This window comes from Oncorhynchus mykiss, chromosome 1 (assembly GCF_013265735.2).
Source record: "Oncorhynchus mykiss isolate Arlee chromosome 1, USDA_OmykA_1.1, whole genome shotgun sequence".
Taxonomy (NCBI): domain Eukaryota; kingdom Metazoa; phylum Chordata; class Actinopteri; order Salmoniformes; family Salmonidae; genus Oncorhynchus; species Oncorhynchus mykiss.
The window spans coordinates 67,415,476-67,436,104 of NC_048565.1; the positions used below are offsets into that span (position 1 = coordinate 67,415,476).

Below are 20,629 nucleotides of genomic sequence, written 5' to 3' on the forward strand. Positions count from 1 at the left end.
CCACTAGCTGGGTGATTGTGTTTTAGCACTAAGAGATTTGGAATTAAAATTTCCATTAGGTCTTCTCAGTTTAGGTAAACACTTTCCTATGCACCGAATCATTAATATGGTATTTCTGCTTTGAGGTAGGCTATAAGCATTTCGCTACACTCGCATTAACATCTGCTAACCATGTGTATGTGACAAATAAAATTTGATTTGATTTTAATTGGAAAGTGGAAATCATATTTCTTAAACCTTAGCTCTTCAGTTAATTTCCTCCCTGAAATGTTAAAATTCATGAGCTTGCCCTGAAGTGTCCTAAGGGGTTCTAAAATAAAGCGACTAGTCTTCTCTTTAAGGCGGACAATAATAAGACTGACAAGCCCAAAACCAATATCAATGTTAGGTCAAATGTATAATATTTAATTCAAGTTATACATTTCCTTTAATAGAGAAAAGCTAGAATCCAAAATGTCTCATCTGAGATCAGTCAAATATAATAGATACTTTTAAATCATGATCTGTAATGTAACAAAAATAAAATTGGGAAAATAAACTGGACTGGTATAAACAGAATTTGCTCTGTGCTGCAGATGAGTTGTAAAATGAAAAACGTTCTCCTTCCTCGCCTTGTGTATGAATGTCTATTCCCCAAACATTGTGCAATTAAAAACACTGCTTCCCTGCTCGATCCACTGTTCTTCCCACTCCATGATGTTTGTCTTGGCTCCTTAAAATATGTGCATATTTCATCTTTGTGCTCAAGCCATCCTCTTGGTTTGTGTAACCTTGACAACAAGCCAAGCCAGTTGTCCATCCCTCGCTCTTTGCCAGTGTTCCGTTTATGTCTTGCAGGAATTTTAGGTGTCAAAGGAATGCTAAATAAAGGAATGGATGCATCATCTTCAGTCCATGCGTGTACATTTCAATGTTTTATGAGATATGTACACACCAACCATAAAGCATACAGTCAAAGAGTTTCAGTGTGTGTGTGTGCGCGTGTGTGGGGGGTGGGTGGGGGTTGTAAGAGGAAACAATGGACAGGTGGAAATGTTCTTGTCGGTTATGCATGGGGATGAGTCGTGCCAAGGAAGTCACTGGAAGAAAAATGAAATCAAAACAGAAATACGTTTAGCACAACTCGGTACAAAGGCAGCCAAGAATGTAGACACCCAGTGTACAACTAATTGCCTACATTTAATCATTTCTGCTCAGTTGGCCTAAGGTCAAGACACGAATTGTCAACAGCGAAACACTTCTTGCCACAGTGTATATGTGCGCAACTGGTCTAGTTGCTGTACCTGAGTATGTGTGGCAGCTCAGGACTCCTGTAGATGAACTTGTGCTTGTAGGCCAGAGAGACAGGAAAGGGGATGAACTGAAGCTTGTGTCCACTCAGGCTCTTGGACTGGGAAGCAATGTTGTACAGCTGGGAGGAGGGGGAAGGAAATAAACACAATGGAGTTATGGGAGGATTGTGTTCAGTCCAGGTTAAAAGAACAGCCAATATAGAACTGGCCCTGCTCTGAACTATGACCTCTGTGCTATAAAGCATTACAGAGGTCTGCAGTGGTGATGAACATTTGAGAGGATCATATTTATTTTTTAGAAGCCAATGAAAGAGATGACCAATTAATTAAAACGAGAATAAATAAATAAATCATTTTTTCTGTGTTCCTTCACTGCTATAATACAGTAGCTCGACTCAAATCTCAGAATAGTTTGTGATTTTGGCAATGGTCCTTTATCAACTTCCCCAGAGTCAGATGAACTTGTGGATACCAGGAAGTTGCCAACTAGCATTAGCGCAATGACTGGAAGTCTACGGGAACGGCTAGCACGCAGTCATTGTGCTCAAGTTAGTTCACATTGGCTCACAAAACTACCTCAAACTTCATTCATACTGGACGCAGCGACATAAAAATGCTATCCAAGAGTACATCTGACTTTGGGGAAGTAGATTTGGGGCATTTTAAAGATATCATTAAAAAATATATACATTTTAGCTCATTTAAGTGATAGGAATTTGAACAGCAACAAGCGAGTCGTTTTCAAGACGACAGCTGATTATTAATGACCTGTATTAAATCTATGAAATTAACTTAGCTTTTTTTGGTAAATCAAATAGCTTCCTGTGTCCTTTGAAAAAGGAGGACCAGATGAAGGCTGTATGAGGTCACGATGATGTGGCTGACTTTTATGAAGCCCAAACTAAAAAGGATATACCTTCTTCCCTAGATGGAAGGGCACGACTGAGTCATCCTCGGCATGAAGGATAAGCAATGGACAGGATATGTGGTCCACACTACAAAAGAGAAGAAACAAGCTCAAATTACAGTCAAGTCTCTGAAGATCTTGGAGTGTCTGAATATGCATGGTTGGTTAATGGCCCTTATACTATACTAGTGCTTGGCAACTCCACGAGAAAGTACTGCACAAAGGAAGTCTTGACATAGATGAATGTCCTCTGTAGGCCACCTATAATACAAGTCTGACCTTCCGAGTTAGTCACCTCAGCACCCCTCAGGTTCAGACTATGCCTCTGCTCTTTAACATGCAAACACGCAGTCTGTTAAAATAACATTTGATACAAGGGTTTGAGCTCTTGATGAATGGTTGTGTGTCAGAGAGATCTTATTGACTCAACAAGCCGTTTGTATGAAGACACCAGTTTGAAAACATATGAGCAGGAACGAGTGACGTGACACACGGCTTTAAAACTAACGTTAAACTAAACGGTCCGGAAAGAATCAAGTTCAACCTACTTTTCGTCACTGGCAAATCGAATGTCGTTTGCTGAAATGGTATCTAAAAAGAACCATTCAAAGCCTGGAAGGTACCGGTAGACCTACAAGAAGCAATGACACAGACGCTAGCTAATAAAATAAAAACGTTACATCAAATACAATTAAATAAGACTCAACATGTAGTCAAGGGATTAAGAGGAAATGCTTGCCATAGAGAAGGGGTGGCTCTTGGCCTCCTCTCGGATGTTGGTGAATGGAGATTCCAAGACTAAGGAGTTTGGGGGCGTCCCTAGAAAATAGAAAAGTCATTCAAATCAAACCAACCTTCATGAAACATAACCATACGTATCTAAGATGTAGCAATAAGTTGCCTTGAATTCACTTCCTTCAGACATTCACTTTCTTGAATAAAGCAGTCACAACAAGCCACTTTCTGTGACCCTGTAACCCAGTCAGATGGGTGTGAAAAATTCAAGCTGTGGACACTTGAGCTACCACTGGAAGAGGAGCCTTGTGTCTGGTGTGTTAAGGTCAACAGCCAATGAGTTAGTTCCTCCGGTAGTACACAACACCAAGTTAATGTTTCTCACTTGCTGTGATCGACTATACTTGAAAATGGGATGAAGCCTTATAATACTGTATGAGCATTCAACCTGTACAGGCCATTGGGTGAGGAATGCTTGTAAAGGCGTGCAAGCATGTGCCCCTCAAACTTAACGTTACATAAATGTCAAAATATTTTGTCAAACTTTTCAGAATCCCACCCTGGACTCCAAAACAGGCTCTCCAAGCACCCAACACAAAGAGGGTAAGTTGACCCACTTCATTTAAACAACTTTTGAATAGTTTAACTTGGTGAATTTTTTATTTTACCTTATTTTAACAGTAATAAAGAGCACATGTTCAACTAAATACCCCCCCCCCCCCCCATTTCAAGACGTTAAAAAAAATAAAAGACTAGAGTAAATGCCTATTAAATGCCAAATAAAGTAAGTGTTGAAGTCTTCATCTTTTAATCAGCCTCGAATCCACTTGTGGCAGGGGGAATGGTAGCTTGTTGTGTGCACGGAGGGGTAGTTGAATGCAAGCGTGACACAGATATTTTTTTATTGTTCAAACATTTCCAGCTTGTCAACCCTGCTACCCATAGATGGACGTGTTAAGCTCAACCTGAATTTTTCTACCAGAAAAAAAAGAGTAGAACCAGCTCACCTGCTTTTACACTGTGATTTGACTATTAGATGTTCAATGTCTCTTGAAAAGTTGTTATTTATTTATTTTAAATGGAGGGAGTAGTTATATTTTTTATGAATCACTAATAACATTTCATATACAATATCTGATTTATTGCATTTTAAAATGTGGTCCATCTTAAAAAGGGCACTTAATTTAATATAACAGACTGAAAAATAGATATTTGTGCACAATTTCTACTTAAAGTGCAAAAGGCACTCATTTCATGGAACAACCCATATAACACCTTAATTCTAAGGCCACTTTATTTAAACTCAAAAAATGTGTGACTCTTGTTTATATAAAACATTTTGTTGCGTGATACACGCAGCACCTGCATTCACTAAAGTCTACATAAATAAAGTACATACAGTGCATTAGGAAAGTATTCAGACCTCTTGACTTTTTACACATTTTGTTACCTTACAACCCTATTCTAAAATGGATTACATTGTATTTTTTCCTCAATCTACACAAAACCCCATAATGTCAAAGCAAAAACTGGTATAATTTTTTTTTGCAAATGTATCAAATAAAAATAACTGAAATATCACATTTACATAAGTATTCAGACCCTTTACTCAGTACTTTATTTTATATTGATTTTATTTAACTAGGCAAGTCAGTTAAGACCTTGTTCTTATTTACAATGAAGTCCTACCAAAATGCAAAAGGCCTCCTGCGGAGATGGGGGCTGGGATTAAAAATACCAAACAAAATATAGGACAAAAACACATGACAAGAGACAACACTACATAAAGAGAGACCTAAGACAACATAGCATGGCAGCAACACATGAAGCACCTTTGTCAGCGATTACAGCCTCGAGTCGTCTTGGGTATGACGCTACAAGCGTGGCGCACAGATATTTGGGGAGTTTCTCCCATTCTTCTCTGTAGATCCTCTCAAGCGCTGTCAGATTGGATGGGGAGCGTCACTGCACAACTATTTTTAGACCTCTCCAGAGATGTTCGATCAGGTTCAGGTCCGGACTCTGGCTGGGCTACTCAAGGACATTCAGAAACTTGTCCCGAAGCCACTCCTGCATTGTCTTGGCTGCGTGTTTAGGGTCATTGTCCCGTTAGAAGGTGAACCTTCCCCTCAGTCTGAGGTCCTGAGCACTCTGGTTTTCATCTAGAAACTCTGTACTTTGCTCCGTTCATCTTTCCCTCAATCCTGACTCGTCTCCCATTCCCTGCTGCTGAAAAACATCCCCACAGTATAATGCTGCCACCACCAACACCATGCTTCACCATTGGGATGGTGCCAGGTTTCCTCCAGATGTGACACTTGGCATTCAGGCTAAAGAGCTCAAACTTGGTTTCATCAGACCAGAGAATCTTGTTTCTTATGGTTTGCGAGTCCTTTAGGTGCCTTTTGGCAAACTCCAAGCGGGCTGCCATGAGCCTTTTACTGAAGAGTGGCTTCCGTCTGGCCACTCTACCATAAAGGCCTGATTGGTGGAGTGCTGCAGAGATGGGAGACCCTTCCAGAAGGACAGCCATCTCAACAGAGGAACTCTGGAGTTGTCAGAATGAACATCACCTCTCTGACCAGTCTCCCCTGATTGCTCAGTTTGGCCAGGCAGCCAGCTCTAGGAAGAGTCTGTGGTTTCAAACTTCTTCCATTTAAGAATGATGGAGGCTAATGTGTTCTTGGGGACCTTCAATGCTGCAGACATTTTTGGTACCCTTCCCCAGATCTGTGCTCGACACAATCCTGTCTCAGAGCTCTACTGACAATTCCGTCGACCTCATGGCTTTCTTTTTGCTCTGACATGCACTGTGAACTGTGGAACCTTATATAGACAGGTGTGTGCCTTTCCCAACCTGGTCCAACCAATTGAATTTACCACAGGTGGACTCCAATCAAGTTTTACAAACATCAATGGAAACAGGATGCACCAGCTCAATTTTGAGTCTCATAGCAAAGGGTCTGAATACTTATGTAAAAAAGGTGTTTTTTTTATTGAATACATTTGCAAAGACTTCTAAAAACCTTTTTTCGCTTTGTCATTATGGGGTATTGTGTGTAGATGAGGTAAAAAAAAATATTTCATCCATTTTAGAGTAAGGCTGTAACAAAATGTGGAAAAAAGGAAGGTGTCTGAATACTTTCAGAATGAACTGTATTTAGCCTGGGAGGTCGGAAGTCACAGCCTTAATGAGCAGATGCTTACCTCTGTCACACAGACGTCGGACTAGGTTAGTGGCCACCCTGGAAAATGTGAAAAATACATATTTTAAAAGTTACCACTCTGTAAATTGACTGATTTACCAGTACAAACAAATTCACCCAAAGTATATGTTCATCCAATTGTTGGTTCATAATCATACAAGTGTTTATAATTTTACACAAAATGTATTTGTGAAATGTTGAGCTGAATGTGATGAGAGAGATGTGTGTTCCTACCCTGTCCCCAGTGAGTGGCCCCAGACGTTGAGGGGTTTGCTCCCCACCCTCTCCTTCATCCACTGGTAGAGGAACAGGGCATCTGACGTCATTCCGCTCTCAGAGGGGCTCCCGTCTGAATCACCCCAACCTGGAACAACCAGAGAAGTATGAAAGAAGGGATGAATGGTGACCTAAGATCAGATTATCTTTTTAAAAGGGATATTGTGATTGTTAATAAACTTAGAAACAGCTCAAAGTAGAACCCCACTTACCTCTATAATCAAATGTGACTACGTGGTAGCCTAATAAACTAAGGACCTGGGGAGGGGAAGCCGAAACGCATCAAATCTCAACTCCAGATCAGACAAAGCAGGTCAATTCACAAAAAATGTATTGCATTCTGTTTGTTGGTCAGTACTCAATATAGCTAGATACAGTATGGGTGGGATACAGGCGAAGCAAGTTAGTGTGTTTGCAATGAAATCCTCTCACCTTGTAGAGCTGAACTCTATGGTCCCCTCCTCTGAAACAGACAGGATGGACAAGTTTATAAACCAGGTGAAAGGTAAAGCAACATATCTCAGCCATTCTAAAGAGCACATTGTGTTAATATGGTCCAAGGTTGTGAGTCAGCTTCGACAAACACATTTAAAAAGGTGGAAGGTTGTCATGTGAGTTAAGGGTATACACCAGGGGGTACTGCACCAGAGTAGCACTGAGATGGTACAATTAAAAGTGCTTTTTAAACCAAAATGTATGATCACCTTGTCCCAGCGTTGCCGTGAAGGTACAGCATGACTGGATAGGGCGATTTAAAGGTACTGTCATACCACTCTCTGTCCTTCCCCTGCGCCTCTTTCCACATCTGGTCTGGGACTGTGTGCCTGGGTAGAACAGGAGCAGTGATATAGACAAGGAGAAAGCTGTAAGCAATGTACACCTACTATAGACTAAGAGGTGTGGGGTGGGGCAAACTGGTTTAATATACGCTAGCATCTCATCTGTACTTCAGTCTAACTGGGGACAAAGACTATACTGTAAGAACTAGCAGATTGGAGTAGGCTACATGTTTTACATAACTGGACACACAACCCCCATGTTCTAAGAGAATAGCCCTGAACAGAGACGTGTCTATTTACATATCATCACCTCAGCCTTTAGTCTTTATCTACCACATCCCACACTGCTAAACTCCTCTGGGCTCAACATGCCTTTCCCACAGTCAACGTTCCCCAGTTAGTCTGCTCAAGTTCCTACCCCCCCGGCCGGTAAACATCCACAGGGACTGCGGTGGTCTTCCCCCCTGTGGTCCAGTCTCTTCTGTATCATTCTCAGACACACAAAAAAACACACTGCACCTTTTCCCCGAGAGGCAGTGTGGTGTGTGTTATTGTTTTCCCAGCCGAGGAGTTCATTACACCCCTGAGACAGCGGGACAGCTAGAGGGCTGTGTGTGAGAGAGAGACAGCGAGAGGGCTGTGTGAGTGAAAGACAGAGAGCATATACAAATGGCGCCGGAGGGCATGGCTGCCGTTTTACGGGCTCCTAACCAACTGTGCTTTTTTGTTTGTTTTTTCACATTGTTTTTAACTTATTTTGCTACCATCTCTTATGACTGAAAAGAGCGCCTGGACATCAGAACAGCGATTACTCACCTCGAACTGGATAAAGAGTCCAACGCAAAGGATATACTGCTTCCTGGAGACCAGGCCCAAATCCCATCATTCACGTGAAGAAAAGACGGAGATACAGGGAGTGAAGGCCGGGGTGCATTGTGAGGATTCGTAGGCGAGTGAGAAAATCACCACTATCGGTTCTATTGGCCAATGCGCAATCACTGGAAAACAAACTGTATGCTCTACAGTCAAAACTATCCTACCAACTGGACATGAAAAACGAATATCTTATGTTGTTTCACCGAGTTGTGGCTGAACGACGACACGGATAATAGAGCTGGCTGGGTTTTCCGTTCATCGGCAGGACAGAGCAGCTACATCTGGTAGGGCGGGGTTGTGTGCCTATTTGTCAACAGCCTGTGCGCAATGTCTAATATTAAAGAAGTATCAAGGTATTTCTCACCTGAGGTAGAGTATCTCATGATAAGCTGTACACCACACTATCTATATTATTCGTAGCCGTTTATTTTCCACCACAAACTGATGCTGGCACTAAGACCGCACTCAACGAGCTGTACCAGACCATGAGCAAACAAGAAATTGCCCATCCAGAAGTGGCGCTCCTAGTGGCCAGGGACTTTAATGCAGGCAAACTTAAATCCGTTTGACGTCATTTCTACCAGCATGTTACATGTGCAACCAGAGGAGACAGAAAGAAAATACATACATACACTCATACATACACACATATTTTTGTTTAACTCTAGACAACCTTTACTCCACACAGAGATGCATACAAAGCTCTCCATCCTCCATTGGGCAAATCTGACCATAACTCTATCCTCCTGACTCCTGCTTACAAGCAAAAACTAAAGCAGGATGATGAAGCGGATTCTACACTAAAGGACTGTTTTGCTAGCACAGACTGGAATATGTTCTGTGATTCATCCAATGGCATTGAGGGGTATACAATCAGTCACCGGCTTCATCAATAAGTGCATCGAAATCATCGCCCCCACAGTGACCGTACATATCCCAACCAGAAGCCATGGATTACAGGCAACAGCCGCACCAAGCTAAAGGCTAGAGCTGCCACTGTCAAGGAGCGGGACACATAATCCTGACCCTTATAAGAAATCCTGCTAAACCCTCAGACGAACCATCAAACAGACAAAGCATCAATACAGGACTAAGATTTAATCCTACTACACCGCCTCTGACGCTCGTCAGATGTGGCATGGCTTGCAAACTATTATGGACTACAAAGGGAAACCCAGCTACTGCCCAGTGACACGAGCCTACCATGCTCGCTTCGAGGCAAGCAACAATGAAGCATGCATGAGCACCAGCTGTTCCGGATGACTGTGTGATCATGCTTTCCGTAGCTGATGTGAGCAAGACATTGAAACAGTTCAACATTTACAAGGTTGCAGGGCCAGGGGGATTACCAGGGCATGTACTGTGAGCATGCACAGACCAACTGGCAAGTGTCTTCACTGACATTTTCAAGCAGACCACCATAGTCCCTGTGCCCAAGAATGTGAAGGTGACCTGCCTAAATGACTACCGCCCTGTAGAAATCACATCTGTAACCATGAAGTCCTTTGAAAGGCTGGTCATGGCTCACAGCAACAGCATCCTCCAGGATACCCTAGACCCACTCCAATTCACATACTGCCCCAACATATCCACAGATGATGCAGTCTCTTACACTCCACACTACCCTTACCCACCTGGACATAAGGATCACCTATGTGAGAATGCTGTTCATTGACTACAGCTCAGCGTTCATCATCATAGTGCCCACAAATCTCACTATTTAAGGACCCTGGGACAAAACACCTCCCTCTGCAACTGGATCCTTGACCACCGCATTGGCCACGCTGATCCTCAACATGGTGGACCCTCAGGCATGCGTGCTTAGTCCCCGCCTTTATTCCTTGTTCACCCACGACTGCGTGACCAACCACGACTCTAACACCATCATTAAGTTTCCTGATGACAACAGTGGTAGGCCTGAAAACCGACAACGATGAGAGCCTATAGGGAGGAGGTCAGACCTGGCAGTGTGGTGCAAGGACAACAACCTCTCCCTCGATGTGAGCAAGACAAAGGAAATGATTGGGACTACAGGAAAAGGTGGGCCGAAAAGGCCCCCATTAACTTCTTTGGGACTGGGGGGCAGTATTGAGTAGCTTGGATGAATAAGGTGCCCAGAGTAAACTGCCTGCTACTCAGGCACAAAAGTTAGAATATGCATATAATTAGTAGATTTGGATAGAAAACACTGACGTTTCTAAAACTGTTTGAATGATGTCTGTGAGTATAACAGAACTCATATGGCAGGCAAAATCTTGAGGAAAAAAATCCAACCAGGAAGTGGGAAATCTGAGTTTTGTAGGTTAAGTCTTTGCCTATCCAATATACAGTGTCTATGGGGTCATATTGCACTCCCTAAGGCTTCCACTATATGTCAACAGTCTTTAGAACCTTGTTTCAGGCTTCTACTGTGAAGGGGGAAGAATAAGAGCTGTTTGACTAAGAGTTCTGGGAGAATGCCATGAGCTAAGTCAGGCGCGCGGCCGTGAGAGCGAGCTGCATTCCTTTTCATTTCTAAAGACAAAGGAATTGTCCGGTTGAAACATTATTGAAGATTTATTCTGTACAAATAGTTTGACATGTTTCTACGAACTGTAATATAACTTTGACTCGCGCATTGTGCATTTGGATTACTGGGCTAAACGCGCGACCAAAAAGGAGGTATTTGGACATTATCGAACAAAAAACAACATTTATTGTGGAATTAGGATTTCTGGGAGTGCATTCCGATGAAGATCATCAAAGTGAATATTTATAACGCTTTGACACCTCTCCTTCTTTGGAAAATGGATGTATGTTTTTCTGCGACTCGGCGCTGACCTAACATAATCACATGGTGTGCCTTCGCCATAAAGCCTTTTTGAAATCAGACACTGTGGCTGGATTAACGAGAAGTTTATCTTTAAAATGGTGTATAATAATTGTATGTTTGAGGAATTTAAATTATGAGATTTCTGTTGTTTTGAATTTGGCGCCCTGCAATTTCACTGGCTGTTGACGCTAGCGTCCCACATATCCCAGAGAGGTTTAACATCGACGGGGCTGTAGCCGAGCGGGTCGAGAGCATCAAGTTCCTTGGTGTCCACATCACCAACAAACTAACATAGTCCTAGCACACCAAGACAGTCATGAAGAGGGCACGAAAACAACTTTTCCCCCTTAGGAGACTGAAAAGATTTGGCATTGGTCCCCAGATCCTCAAAAAGTCCTAAAGCTGCATCCTGACCAGTTGCATCACCGCCTGGTATGGCAACTGCTCTGCATCCAACCAACCGTAAGGCAATACAAAGGTTAGTGCGTACGGCCCAACATGTCACTGGGGCCAAGCTCCCTACCATCTAGGACCTATATACCTACTAGCCGGCGTCAGAGGAAGGGCCAATTTTTTTTGGAAGACTACAGTCACCCGAGTCAGCCTGTCCTCTCTGCTACCGCACAGTAAGCAGTACTGGAGCACTAGGTCCAAAAGGCTCCTTAACAGCTTCTACCCCCAAACCATAAGACTGCTGAACAAATAATCAAACAGCCACCCAGACTATTTACATTGGTTTTTACACTGCTGCTACAAGCTGTTTATTATCTATGCATAGTCACTTTACCCCTACCTACATGGAGAAATTACCTGGACTAACCTGTACCCTTGCACATTGACTTGGTACCGGTACCTGCTGTATATAGCCTTGTTATTGTCATGTAATCTTATTGTGTTACTTAGCAAATATTTTCTTCACTCTATTCTTGAACTGCATTGTTGGTTAAGGGCTTGAAAGTAAGCATTTCACGTAAGGTCTATCTATACCCGTTGTATTCCTGCGCATGTGACAAATAACCTTTGGAGAGACGAGAGCGGGATCGAGAGAAGCCATCATGAACAGCAGACTGTGGTCACTGAGAAAGTGCAGTAATGTCCTGAGCAAAAGTCAAAATTGGATTCCTACCAAATGATCAAACATCAGACCATATGTATACCTTACATACCCTAATTGCCTTTTTACTAGACTCCACTCATATAACACACACACAAAATGTGCTCCACAGGGAACTTCAACTTGGCCGTGAATGAACTGAAAGAAAGGAAGGAGGGCTTTCTATGCCATTGAACAATCTAGTAAATTAGACATAGCAATTAGGATCAAGGTTAAAAATATTCTGATCAATAATAGAACCAATTGCACTATATGGCAGTGAAGTGTGGGGTCTGTTTACAAAGCAAGAATGACAAATGGGACAAACACCCCTACTGAAACCCAGCAGGAGGAATTCTGTAAGAGCATCCTCAGAGAACAGAGAAAACAACTCCAAATGCATGCAGAGCAGAATTAGGCCAATTCCCTCTTCTGATTAATATCCAAGAAAAGAGCCACCAAATGTTATCATTTAAAAAACAAGTGACCACCAGTCCCTACCATTACAAAGCCCTCAAAAGCCAAGAGATGACCATAGAAATGAGTCCTCAGCCAGCTGGCTCAGTTCACTAACCCCTACCTACCCAACAAAGCCTCAGGACAGCACTCAGAAAACCTGTCCCAACCAAATCACGAAGCAAAAATAAAAAGCTCACCTATTGGAAAGGCACCACAAAAAAAATCAAAGTAAACGTCAACGCTATTTGGCCCTAAACAGTACATGGAAGCAGACTATATTACCACCGTGACTACGTACAGACTAAGTGAGCACGGCCTGGCAATAGAACCTGACCGTCACACTCTGCCCTCAGAAAGGTTAAGACAGAGCTGCATTTTCTCCTACACTGCGGGAACTATACAGACATGCGGACAATTTTCTTTCCTAGAATCTAAAATAAATAGTTTGAAAACAGAAAAGGAGAAAATCCAATACCTAATGGAACAAAAAAACCTTTATGCCATATTAGCTGCAAAATATGTAGCTTCCTGCCACACCCATAGAGTCAGTCAGTGGAACGACCAACCAGAGCAATAACATTGCTACTTGTTTCTCAACATTTCATTATTGCCCTAAATCATTTCTGCCTGTAGTGTCCTGTTAATGGTCACTACTCATTGAGTATTATTATTTTTCCTATTGTCACCGGTGTCATCATTGACTTGATATGTGAAAGTAGAGAGCGAGAAAGTACGAGATCCATCCCACACAGTCTTAGCCAAGCAGCTGGTGTGTGTGTGTGAGCATGTCTTCTTACCATACACCAATGTTGACACCAGTCTCTGGCTGCAGGTAGAAGTTATAGGTGTGGTTCAACCCATGGTCTTGTGGCCTTTTCAAGTCAATGAAATAGGGCAGCCGCACTGCAGGGGGTGGGGTTGGGTAGAGGGTAGACAGAGGCTGTGTTAGATGTGCTAAGACAATAAGATATCACTGACAAAGCAGCAGCACTCAGCTAAAAATCCACAGGACAGCTGCTCTAGAAATAGCAGGGCTCTGCCTCTTTCCACTCAATAAGGTTACACGAGACAGTCACAAGTCAATGTCCACTTCCTGTACAGACATATACTGTTTCACTTCCTCACTGAATACAAAGAAAACCTCCAACTGTCTGCCATCCACAAGACATTTGGGTCTTTAGCTGCACTGCAAACCATTCAAAAGATCCCAAAAGAAAATCAGGTGTCACTGAGTGGGACAGAAGAGCATGTTCAAATCTGATGGGGTTACATGTTTTACAATGGATAGTTCCAGTACTGGATGTTGATTGGTTGAAACCAAGTAACTAGAATCAGACGTGGTCACAACACACCACTCAGTACTACTGAATCAATGTTTTAGGTGCAATCCTGCCCATTGCTGCCTATAATGCATGAAACTACTACAGTTACACACGCACACTGCATATCAGATGGAGGGAGCGGTGAAGGTATTGGATGCTTGCAGGTGGAATATACACCCTCTTAACTGCCTCTGTCTGGAGTTTCATGCTGTGTTGGGTTTCAGGTTCAACTGATGAGCAGGCTCTCATGTGCACACATTAGCACATGCACCCTTGCTTATGTATGCAGTATGCACACATACTAAATGAGCTACAAGTATCCACCTACCAAATGAAACACGCCAAGGCCAGAGCTAACTGATGAAGCAAGCTTATTTAGTCTCATGTTTTATTTTTTATTTTTTTTAACAATTCTTATATCAATGCAAACAACTAGCTCGAACAAAACATACCTTACTGGTTTCTATATCTATACTCACCAAAATTTAAAAATACTAGTTTTGCCTGAATTGAGGGGCATAGTTTGACGAGGAAGGGGATGGTTATGTAGACTCCCAGCACCCACAGGAGGATCCTCTTCAATCTGCCCATTAGGCCATATCTGGAACACACACGCATGGGAGAGACAATGTCAGCATTTTACATTGATCTTCAAAAACTAAAGTAGAAAACTTTAAGATTTGAGATGGCAGGTAGCCTAGTGGTTAGAGCGTTGGGCCAGTAACCGAAAGGGTTGCTAGATCGAATCCCCGAAATGACAAGGTAAAAATCTGTCGTTCTGCCCCTGAACAAGGCAGTTAACCCACTGTTCCTAGGCAGTCACTGTAAATAAGAATTTGTTCTTAACTGACTTGCCTAGTTAAAGGTTAAATAAAAATAACAGTTAAGACTGCTATCCATTCCAAATTGCACACAGATGTGTACAGTACAAAAATAGTTAAATATTAAGCCTAGATCATAGTGTTATCAGGATGGGGGTTCAGAGTTCAGACTGTTTAGGAAATAACAACTCTTCCCTGTTCATCCAGAGTAAAACCAGATGTTGCTTGGTTCTAGCCTAAGAATTCAGAGGGTGATGTGGTTCAAAGAGGGTCATGACAAAGTCCTCGTTACAGCCTGTAACCTGCACCTTTCCTCCCTTCCTTCCTTCCAAACTGTTTCATCCAGGTAGACGTCAGTCTGATGTTACTGCAGAATTCTGACCTGGGAGCAGTGGAGATCATGACATCTGGCCATTTCAGAGAGACGTTCAAAATATCACAGGAAAATGCTGTGTAAAACACACTGCACCTTAGCCTTGCTCAATGCAACCCTTTATAAATGAGGAAGTTCTACATGGCCGTAAGTCAGAATCAAGCCTCGTTCACATTACCAATAATGTTACGTTGCGCCGATTCCACTCCATTGTGGACACCCCCATTTGAAATGCATGACGCATTTCAAATGGGGGTGTCCACAATGGAGTGGAATCGCAACACCCCCTTGAGGTTGAAGGCTCCATTGCGAGACGGACGCCACATACTTTCAAATGTTCCAAAATAAGCATCGTCTTCAGTCCAGCCAGTGTCGAAGAACAGGAAGTTACCAAAACTCTGCACGTTTTCAGTGATGGCTTTATGGGATAGCTAGCAACTTGTAAACAATTACCCATTCCTGTAAGTGAGTACTATTTTAATAGTAATGTTAAATACACACTGGCTGTTGCCTCCCATTTAAGTTTAATGTGATAAGGACGTTTTTATTTTATAACAATTATTAGGGGGAAGTCACTAGATATAGTGGCATCTTAAACCTGCAGTGCAAGCCAGCTTGACTTGCTATAAAGTTAGAGAAACAAGTTGATGAAAAAGTAACAAAACATGTTTTACCATCACCTAAAACATTTATCCTTTCTTGAATTAATAGGTCATATTTTGCAATCTTCCAAAATAAATGCCATCTTGCGGTTACACTTGTCCGTTCAGTAGCGAGGCGAGACTCTGAAGATGACGTACGGCGTAATGAAATACGCCACGATGCATCACGTCTAAATTGGTGTCAGCTCTTCTCTGAGCACACCGTATTTCCTAGAGTCTTGCTTGGGACAGAATGTGTAACTTTATGGCAAGTTAATAGGACTATCCTTTTAAATCCTCTCTCTGGGAGAGCTGCTGTAATAACAGAGGGACTGCTGATAGTCACGAAGTCACCCATCTCCCTTCCGGATCTATGGACAAATCACTTTGTTTTTCCTCCAATATTGATGACATGCCTTATGACATAACTTACCCCACATGGAGGGTGAAGTCCCTGACAGATACTAGGCCCAAACAGCACACCCTGCAGCAGAGGAACAAAACAAACGTCCTCCAATCTGTGAAACGGACCCCACAGACGCCAATGAAATGAACGGAGATGACCCCAGTGTGACAATATGCAAGAGGCACGCATGCATTCAAGGATGTGCTCATGTCTCTCAATGTCAAAAAGGTCAGGGGAGGGCTGGAGCGGACCCTCTGCTGCCCTCCCCTCCGTCTCGCTGGCGTGTTGCATAACGGATCTCTACGGCCCGGTGCACCCGGGGGACTCGGATACTGTATGTCATGATGATGTGGCTGGAGCGTCAGTCAGGGAGGGGGGCCAGGGGAACTTTATTCACTACTGGGGGTGTGTCATAACCTCTAATTTACTGGATGTGTGATGAACGTAAAGCAAGCAGTGGAGATACTGTATAATTACTGTATGAGTGCAGTGGCACAGGAAAGGCTGCTTTATGGCACTACAGACATGTCACTGGGAATAGCGTATAATGAATTATTCACCAAAAAAATATATAATATGGACAGTTCAACTGACCTAAATTAAGTCTTATCCTGGACTAAATTGCACTTTAATGAATATGTATGAAAGGATCCAGTCACAGACTCCGTAGTATAGACAAGGTTAACTAATGCTCATGAATTCTATTTTTAGATTAGCAAAGCCAGAAATAAACCTAGGCCTACTCCATTTAGTCTAGCCTAGTTCTTAAATAGCCTACTTACATTCACATTTAAGATGTTTGTTACATCTGCTGTTGTTTTCAGCCTCTCTACCTGACCAGCTTTGCCAGAGATGGAATCTAACAGCTCTAACAAAATGCAGACACACACACACACAAATGCACCAAGTGCAGTTTGTGCAGACATGGTAAACCCCTTGGAGAGTGTACACAGAGCTCTCTCTGGCCCTATGAATAATGCAGAGTGCTTGAGAGAGCCTGTTAGATACTGTGTGCTGCGTTATCAAGAAGCCACTGTGAGAAAGAGAGACATCAAGTTAGACACTGGAGTAATACAACAATTAAAAAAACACTATCCACGCCTTCATTTGGATGCATTGTATTAGCTCCACCTCTGTCCCACCCATCCAACTTACAGCTGTAGTTAGCACAGGCAAGAAGTACATCTTCACAGCTTGACTGGCCCTGCATAAGGTATTTCATAGTGCTTTTAAATTCTTATTATTTACAAAAGGAATGGTTATTCTGGTTGCCAGGTAGCACAGTATCTTATGACTGGTCAATAGCATAGCCCTAGTCTCGTTCACTCAACAATTGGAAGTCCAGCGAACTTCAGATTTGGATTTCGAGTTTTGAATGGAAATGGTGGCCTTCAGCGCCTTTTAAACGCAACAACTTCAAAGATTTCACTGAGTTACAGATCATATAAGGAAATAAGTCAATTGAAATGAATTCATTAGGCCCTAATCTATGGATTTCACATGACTGAAAATACATATGCATCTATTGACCACAGATATCTTTTTTAAAAAGTTAGGGGCGTGGATCAGAAAACCGTCAGTATCTGGTGTGACCACCATTTCTCATGCAGCACGACATCTCCTTCGCATAGAGTTAAGCAGGCTATTGATTGTGGCCTGTGGAATTTTGTCCCACTCCTCTTCAATGGCTGTGCGAAGTTGCTGGATATTGGCGGGAACTGGCACACTCGGTCGTACACGTCGATCGAGAGCATCCCAAACATGCTCAATGGGTGACATGCCTGGTGAGTATGCAGGCCATGGGGAGAAAAAAGAAAAAAAAAAACTGGGCCATTTTCTGCTTCCAGGAATTGTGTACAGACGTTTGCGACATTGGGCTGTGCATTATCATGCTGAAACATGAGGTGATGGCGGCAGATGAATGGCACGACAATGGGCCCCAAATTGCCAACGATAAAACACAATTGGGTTCGTTGTCTGTAGCTTACGCCTGCCCATACCATAACCCCACCGCCACCATGGGGCACTCTGTTCACAATGTTAACATCAGCCCAACACAGTTGAAACCGGGATTAATCTGTAAAGAGCACACTTCAGCGTGCCAGTGGCCACCGAAAGTGAGCATTTCTCACTGAAGTTACCCACGCTGAACTACTGTCAGGTCAAGACCCTGGAGAGGACGACAAGCACATAGATGAGCTTCCCTGAGACGGTTTCTGACAGTTTGTGCATAAATTCTTCAGTTGTGCAAACCCAGTTTCATCAGTTGTCCGGGAGGCTGGTCTCAGACTATCCCGCAGGTGAAGACAGTTGTGGAGATCCTGGGCTGGCGTGGTTAAACGTGGTCGTGAAGCTGGATGTGGAGATCCTGGGCTGGCGTTGTTACACGTGGTCATGAAGCTGGATGTGGAGATCCTGGGCTGGCGTTGTTACACGTGGTCATGAAGCTGGTTGGACATACTGACAAATTCCCTAAAGAGGAGGCAGCTTATGGTAGAGAAATTAACATTCAATTCTCACTCTAAACAGCTCTGGTGGACATTCCTGCAGTCAGCGTGCCAATTGCACGCTCCCTCAAAACTTGAGACATCTGTGGCATTGTGTTGTGTGACAAAACTGCGCATTTTAGAGTGGACTTTTATTGTCCCCAGCACCAGGTGTATCTGTGTAATGATCATGCTGTTTAATCAGCTTCTTGAAATGCCACACCTGTCAGGTGGATGGATTATCTTGGCAAAGGAGAAATGCTCACTAACAGGGAGGTAAACAAATTTGTGCATAAAATGAGAAACTTTGTGCGTATGGAACATTTCTGGGATCTTTTATTTCAGGTCATGAAACATGGGACCAACACTTTACATGTTGAGTTTATATTTTTGTTCAGTGTATAACTAAACACAAGATAGTTCATCTGTGTCGATTTCAATGGGAGCATATTGAGCATAGTAGGCAGACCCAAGCACAAGCTAGCGAGATCCTTGGCGTGTTCTAGCATATTTCCGTTATGTTGGGCATACACTACACAATTGTGCCACGTTTTGCCATCCCAGACACATGATTGGGGTGAAATCTTCTGGACTAGTTTGAGGGGGGTCAAGGACGCACCGATGACGGCTGTTCCGTTCTCCAGACTCAAGTCAGATGTCCTGAAAATCTTCTGACATGTTAGAAATTTGGTTTGTGCCTCTTGTTTTATGCGCATTGCTATGACACGATTGGGCAAGGACTGCTGCCAATAGCCAATGAGCACTCAGCATGTGAGACCAAAACAATGGTGAAGAGAAAAGCAACAACATGAACCGTGTGGACCAAGGTGATGAAAGATTGGAAGAGCTGTAAGAGAACGCAGCTGCCTTCTCAATAAAAGTCTTCTATTACCTCCAATTCCCTCTGTACAATACAAAGTCCATATAGTCCACGTCTGCCCAACAACAATTTGCGGGTCCATATCCTGCGCCTCTGCTCTTTTTTGATGTTTCTGCACACTAATAAAGCAGCTCGCTGTTTGCGTGTAAACATATCTTTTTAACCCCCCATACGACAGAAACGTAGAGCAGGATCAACTAGTGAATCATCGTGTAATGTGAGCACCCACGTCCTGGGGTTGAGGATGGATGCAATTAAAGATTTGGGACCAGGAAATCGGGAAATTTGAGCACGTCAAAGTTGTTAGAAGTTGTGTAGTGTATGCCCAACATTAGGGAACACCTCTGAAGTGAATGTAAGCAATAATTCAATTTGTCAACTACTCCTTGTAACACAATTTTTGTAAAAAAAATCATAAAAAAAAAAAAACTTAGTGCACTCTGTTCGTAACAGATGTAGTTTTGGGAACAGAAAACTAATCGAGATCTTGATTTTCTTTGACAATATCTGCAGACTGTCGGCCCAGTTCAATCTCGCTCCATACTCTCCCACTGCCGGCCACTGGGCTTCCTCTCAACATATTTGGTGGGGAGTGGAAATTCCAACCGTATGCTTCAGATTTATACATCCGGTGAAACATCTGGCTCCTTGTTCTGTGGTAGAGGCATTCCCTTGTGTTTTGTTTTTGTTTTTCTTGTTTTTCTCTTTTCCTACAGTGTCAGAGAATATTTTAGTAGCCTATGTAGTATCCGTTTTGTATTGGAAGTCTCTTGAACTCCATCCATGCGGAATCTTGATAAGTGGCAATGCGTCACTAGTTCCCATCTAGACTCTGCCGTACTCCACCCCTTTTTATCTTCTTTCTGAAAGGAGATCTTCCCCAGGCTTTCGAACAGTACAGTAGAAGCCTGGGCTTCCAAGGCTAGCATAGCCCTAACCAGTCACCACCCTCTCAATAAAATCAACATTGCTTTGTGACTAACATGTGCATGGTTTAATTTGTCATGTGCAGATGACTCCGCACAAATAAGTACACCATAGCCAGTCAGTACTTGACAATAGTATGTTACGCCTGCCTGAGTGTGCATACCAGTACATATACCAGAGGGATATAACAGAAAATGCCCATCATCCTCCTCCACAGATAATTAAACAAATAAGATAGGTTTTGAACACTGTGGCAGATGCATGTTCAGCCAACTGGAGCACAAGGCTGACCAGTTTTGACCAAGCGGACAGCACTCTTGCTTTGTTCAGAACAAGCA

At 42.9% G+C, this 20,629-nt stretch overlaps 1 protein-coding gene across 2 annotated transcripts in view; it reads right to left on the reverse strand.

Moving 5' to 3' along the window:
* Positions 1 to 263: 263 nt before the first annotated feature.
* Positions 264 to 20,629, reverse strand: part of abhd12 (abhydrolase domain containing 12, lysophospholipase) — a 28,032-nt gene continuing 7,666 nt past the window's right edge. Inside the window, exons 2-13 of one of the 2 annotated variants that reach the window (XM_021608934.2) lie at positions 14,237 to 14,358; positions 13,233 to 13,338; positions 7,121 to 7,240; positions 6,849 to 6,879; positions 6,629 to 6,674; positions 6,375 to 6,504; positions 6,142 to 6,179; positions 2,939 to 3,018; positions 2,748 to 2,830; positions 2,209 to 2,287; positions 1,284 to 1,411; positions 264 to 1,079 (exon numbers count right to left, since the gene is read on the reverse strand). In XM_021608934.2, the coding sequence (XP_021464609.1) occupies positions 1,046 to 1,079; positions 1,284 to 1,411; positions 2,209 to 2,287; positions 2,748 to 2,830; positions 2,939 to 3,018; positions 6,142 to 6,179; positions 6,375 to 6,504; positions 6,629 to 6,674; positions 6,849 to 6,879; positions 7,121 to 7,240; positions 13,233 to 13,338; positions 14,237 to 14,358 (997 nt within the window). In that variant the 3' untranslated portion in view covers positions 264 to 1,045. The remainder of the gene's footprint in view (positions 1,080 to 1,283; positions 1,412 to 2,208; positions 2,288 to 2,747; positions 2,831 to 2,938; positions 3,019 to 6,141; positions 6,180 to 6,374; positions 6,505 to 6,628; positions 6,675 to 6,848; positions 6,880 to 7,120; positions 7,241 to 13,232; positions 13,339 to 14,236; positions 14,359 to 20,629) is intronic. The other variant, XM_021608942.2, reaches the window with a different exon arrangement.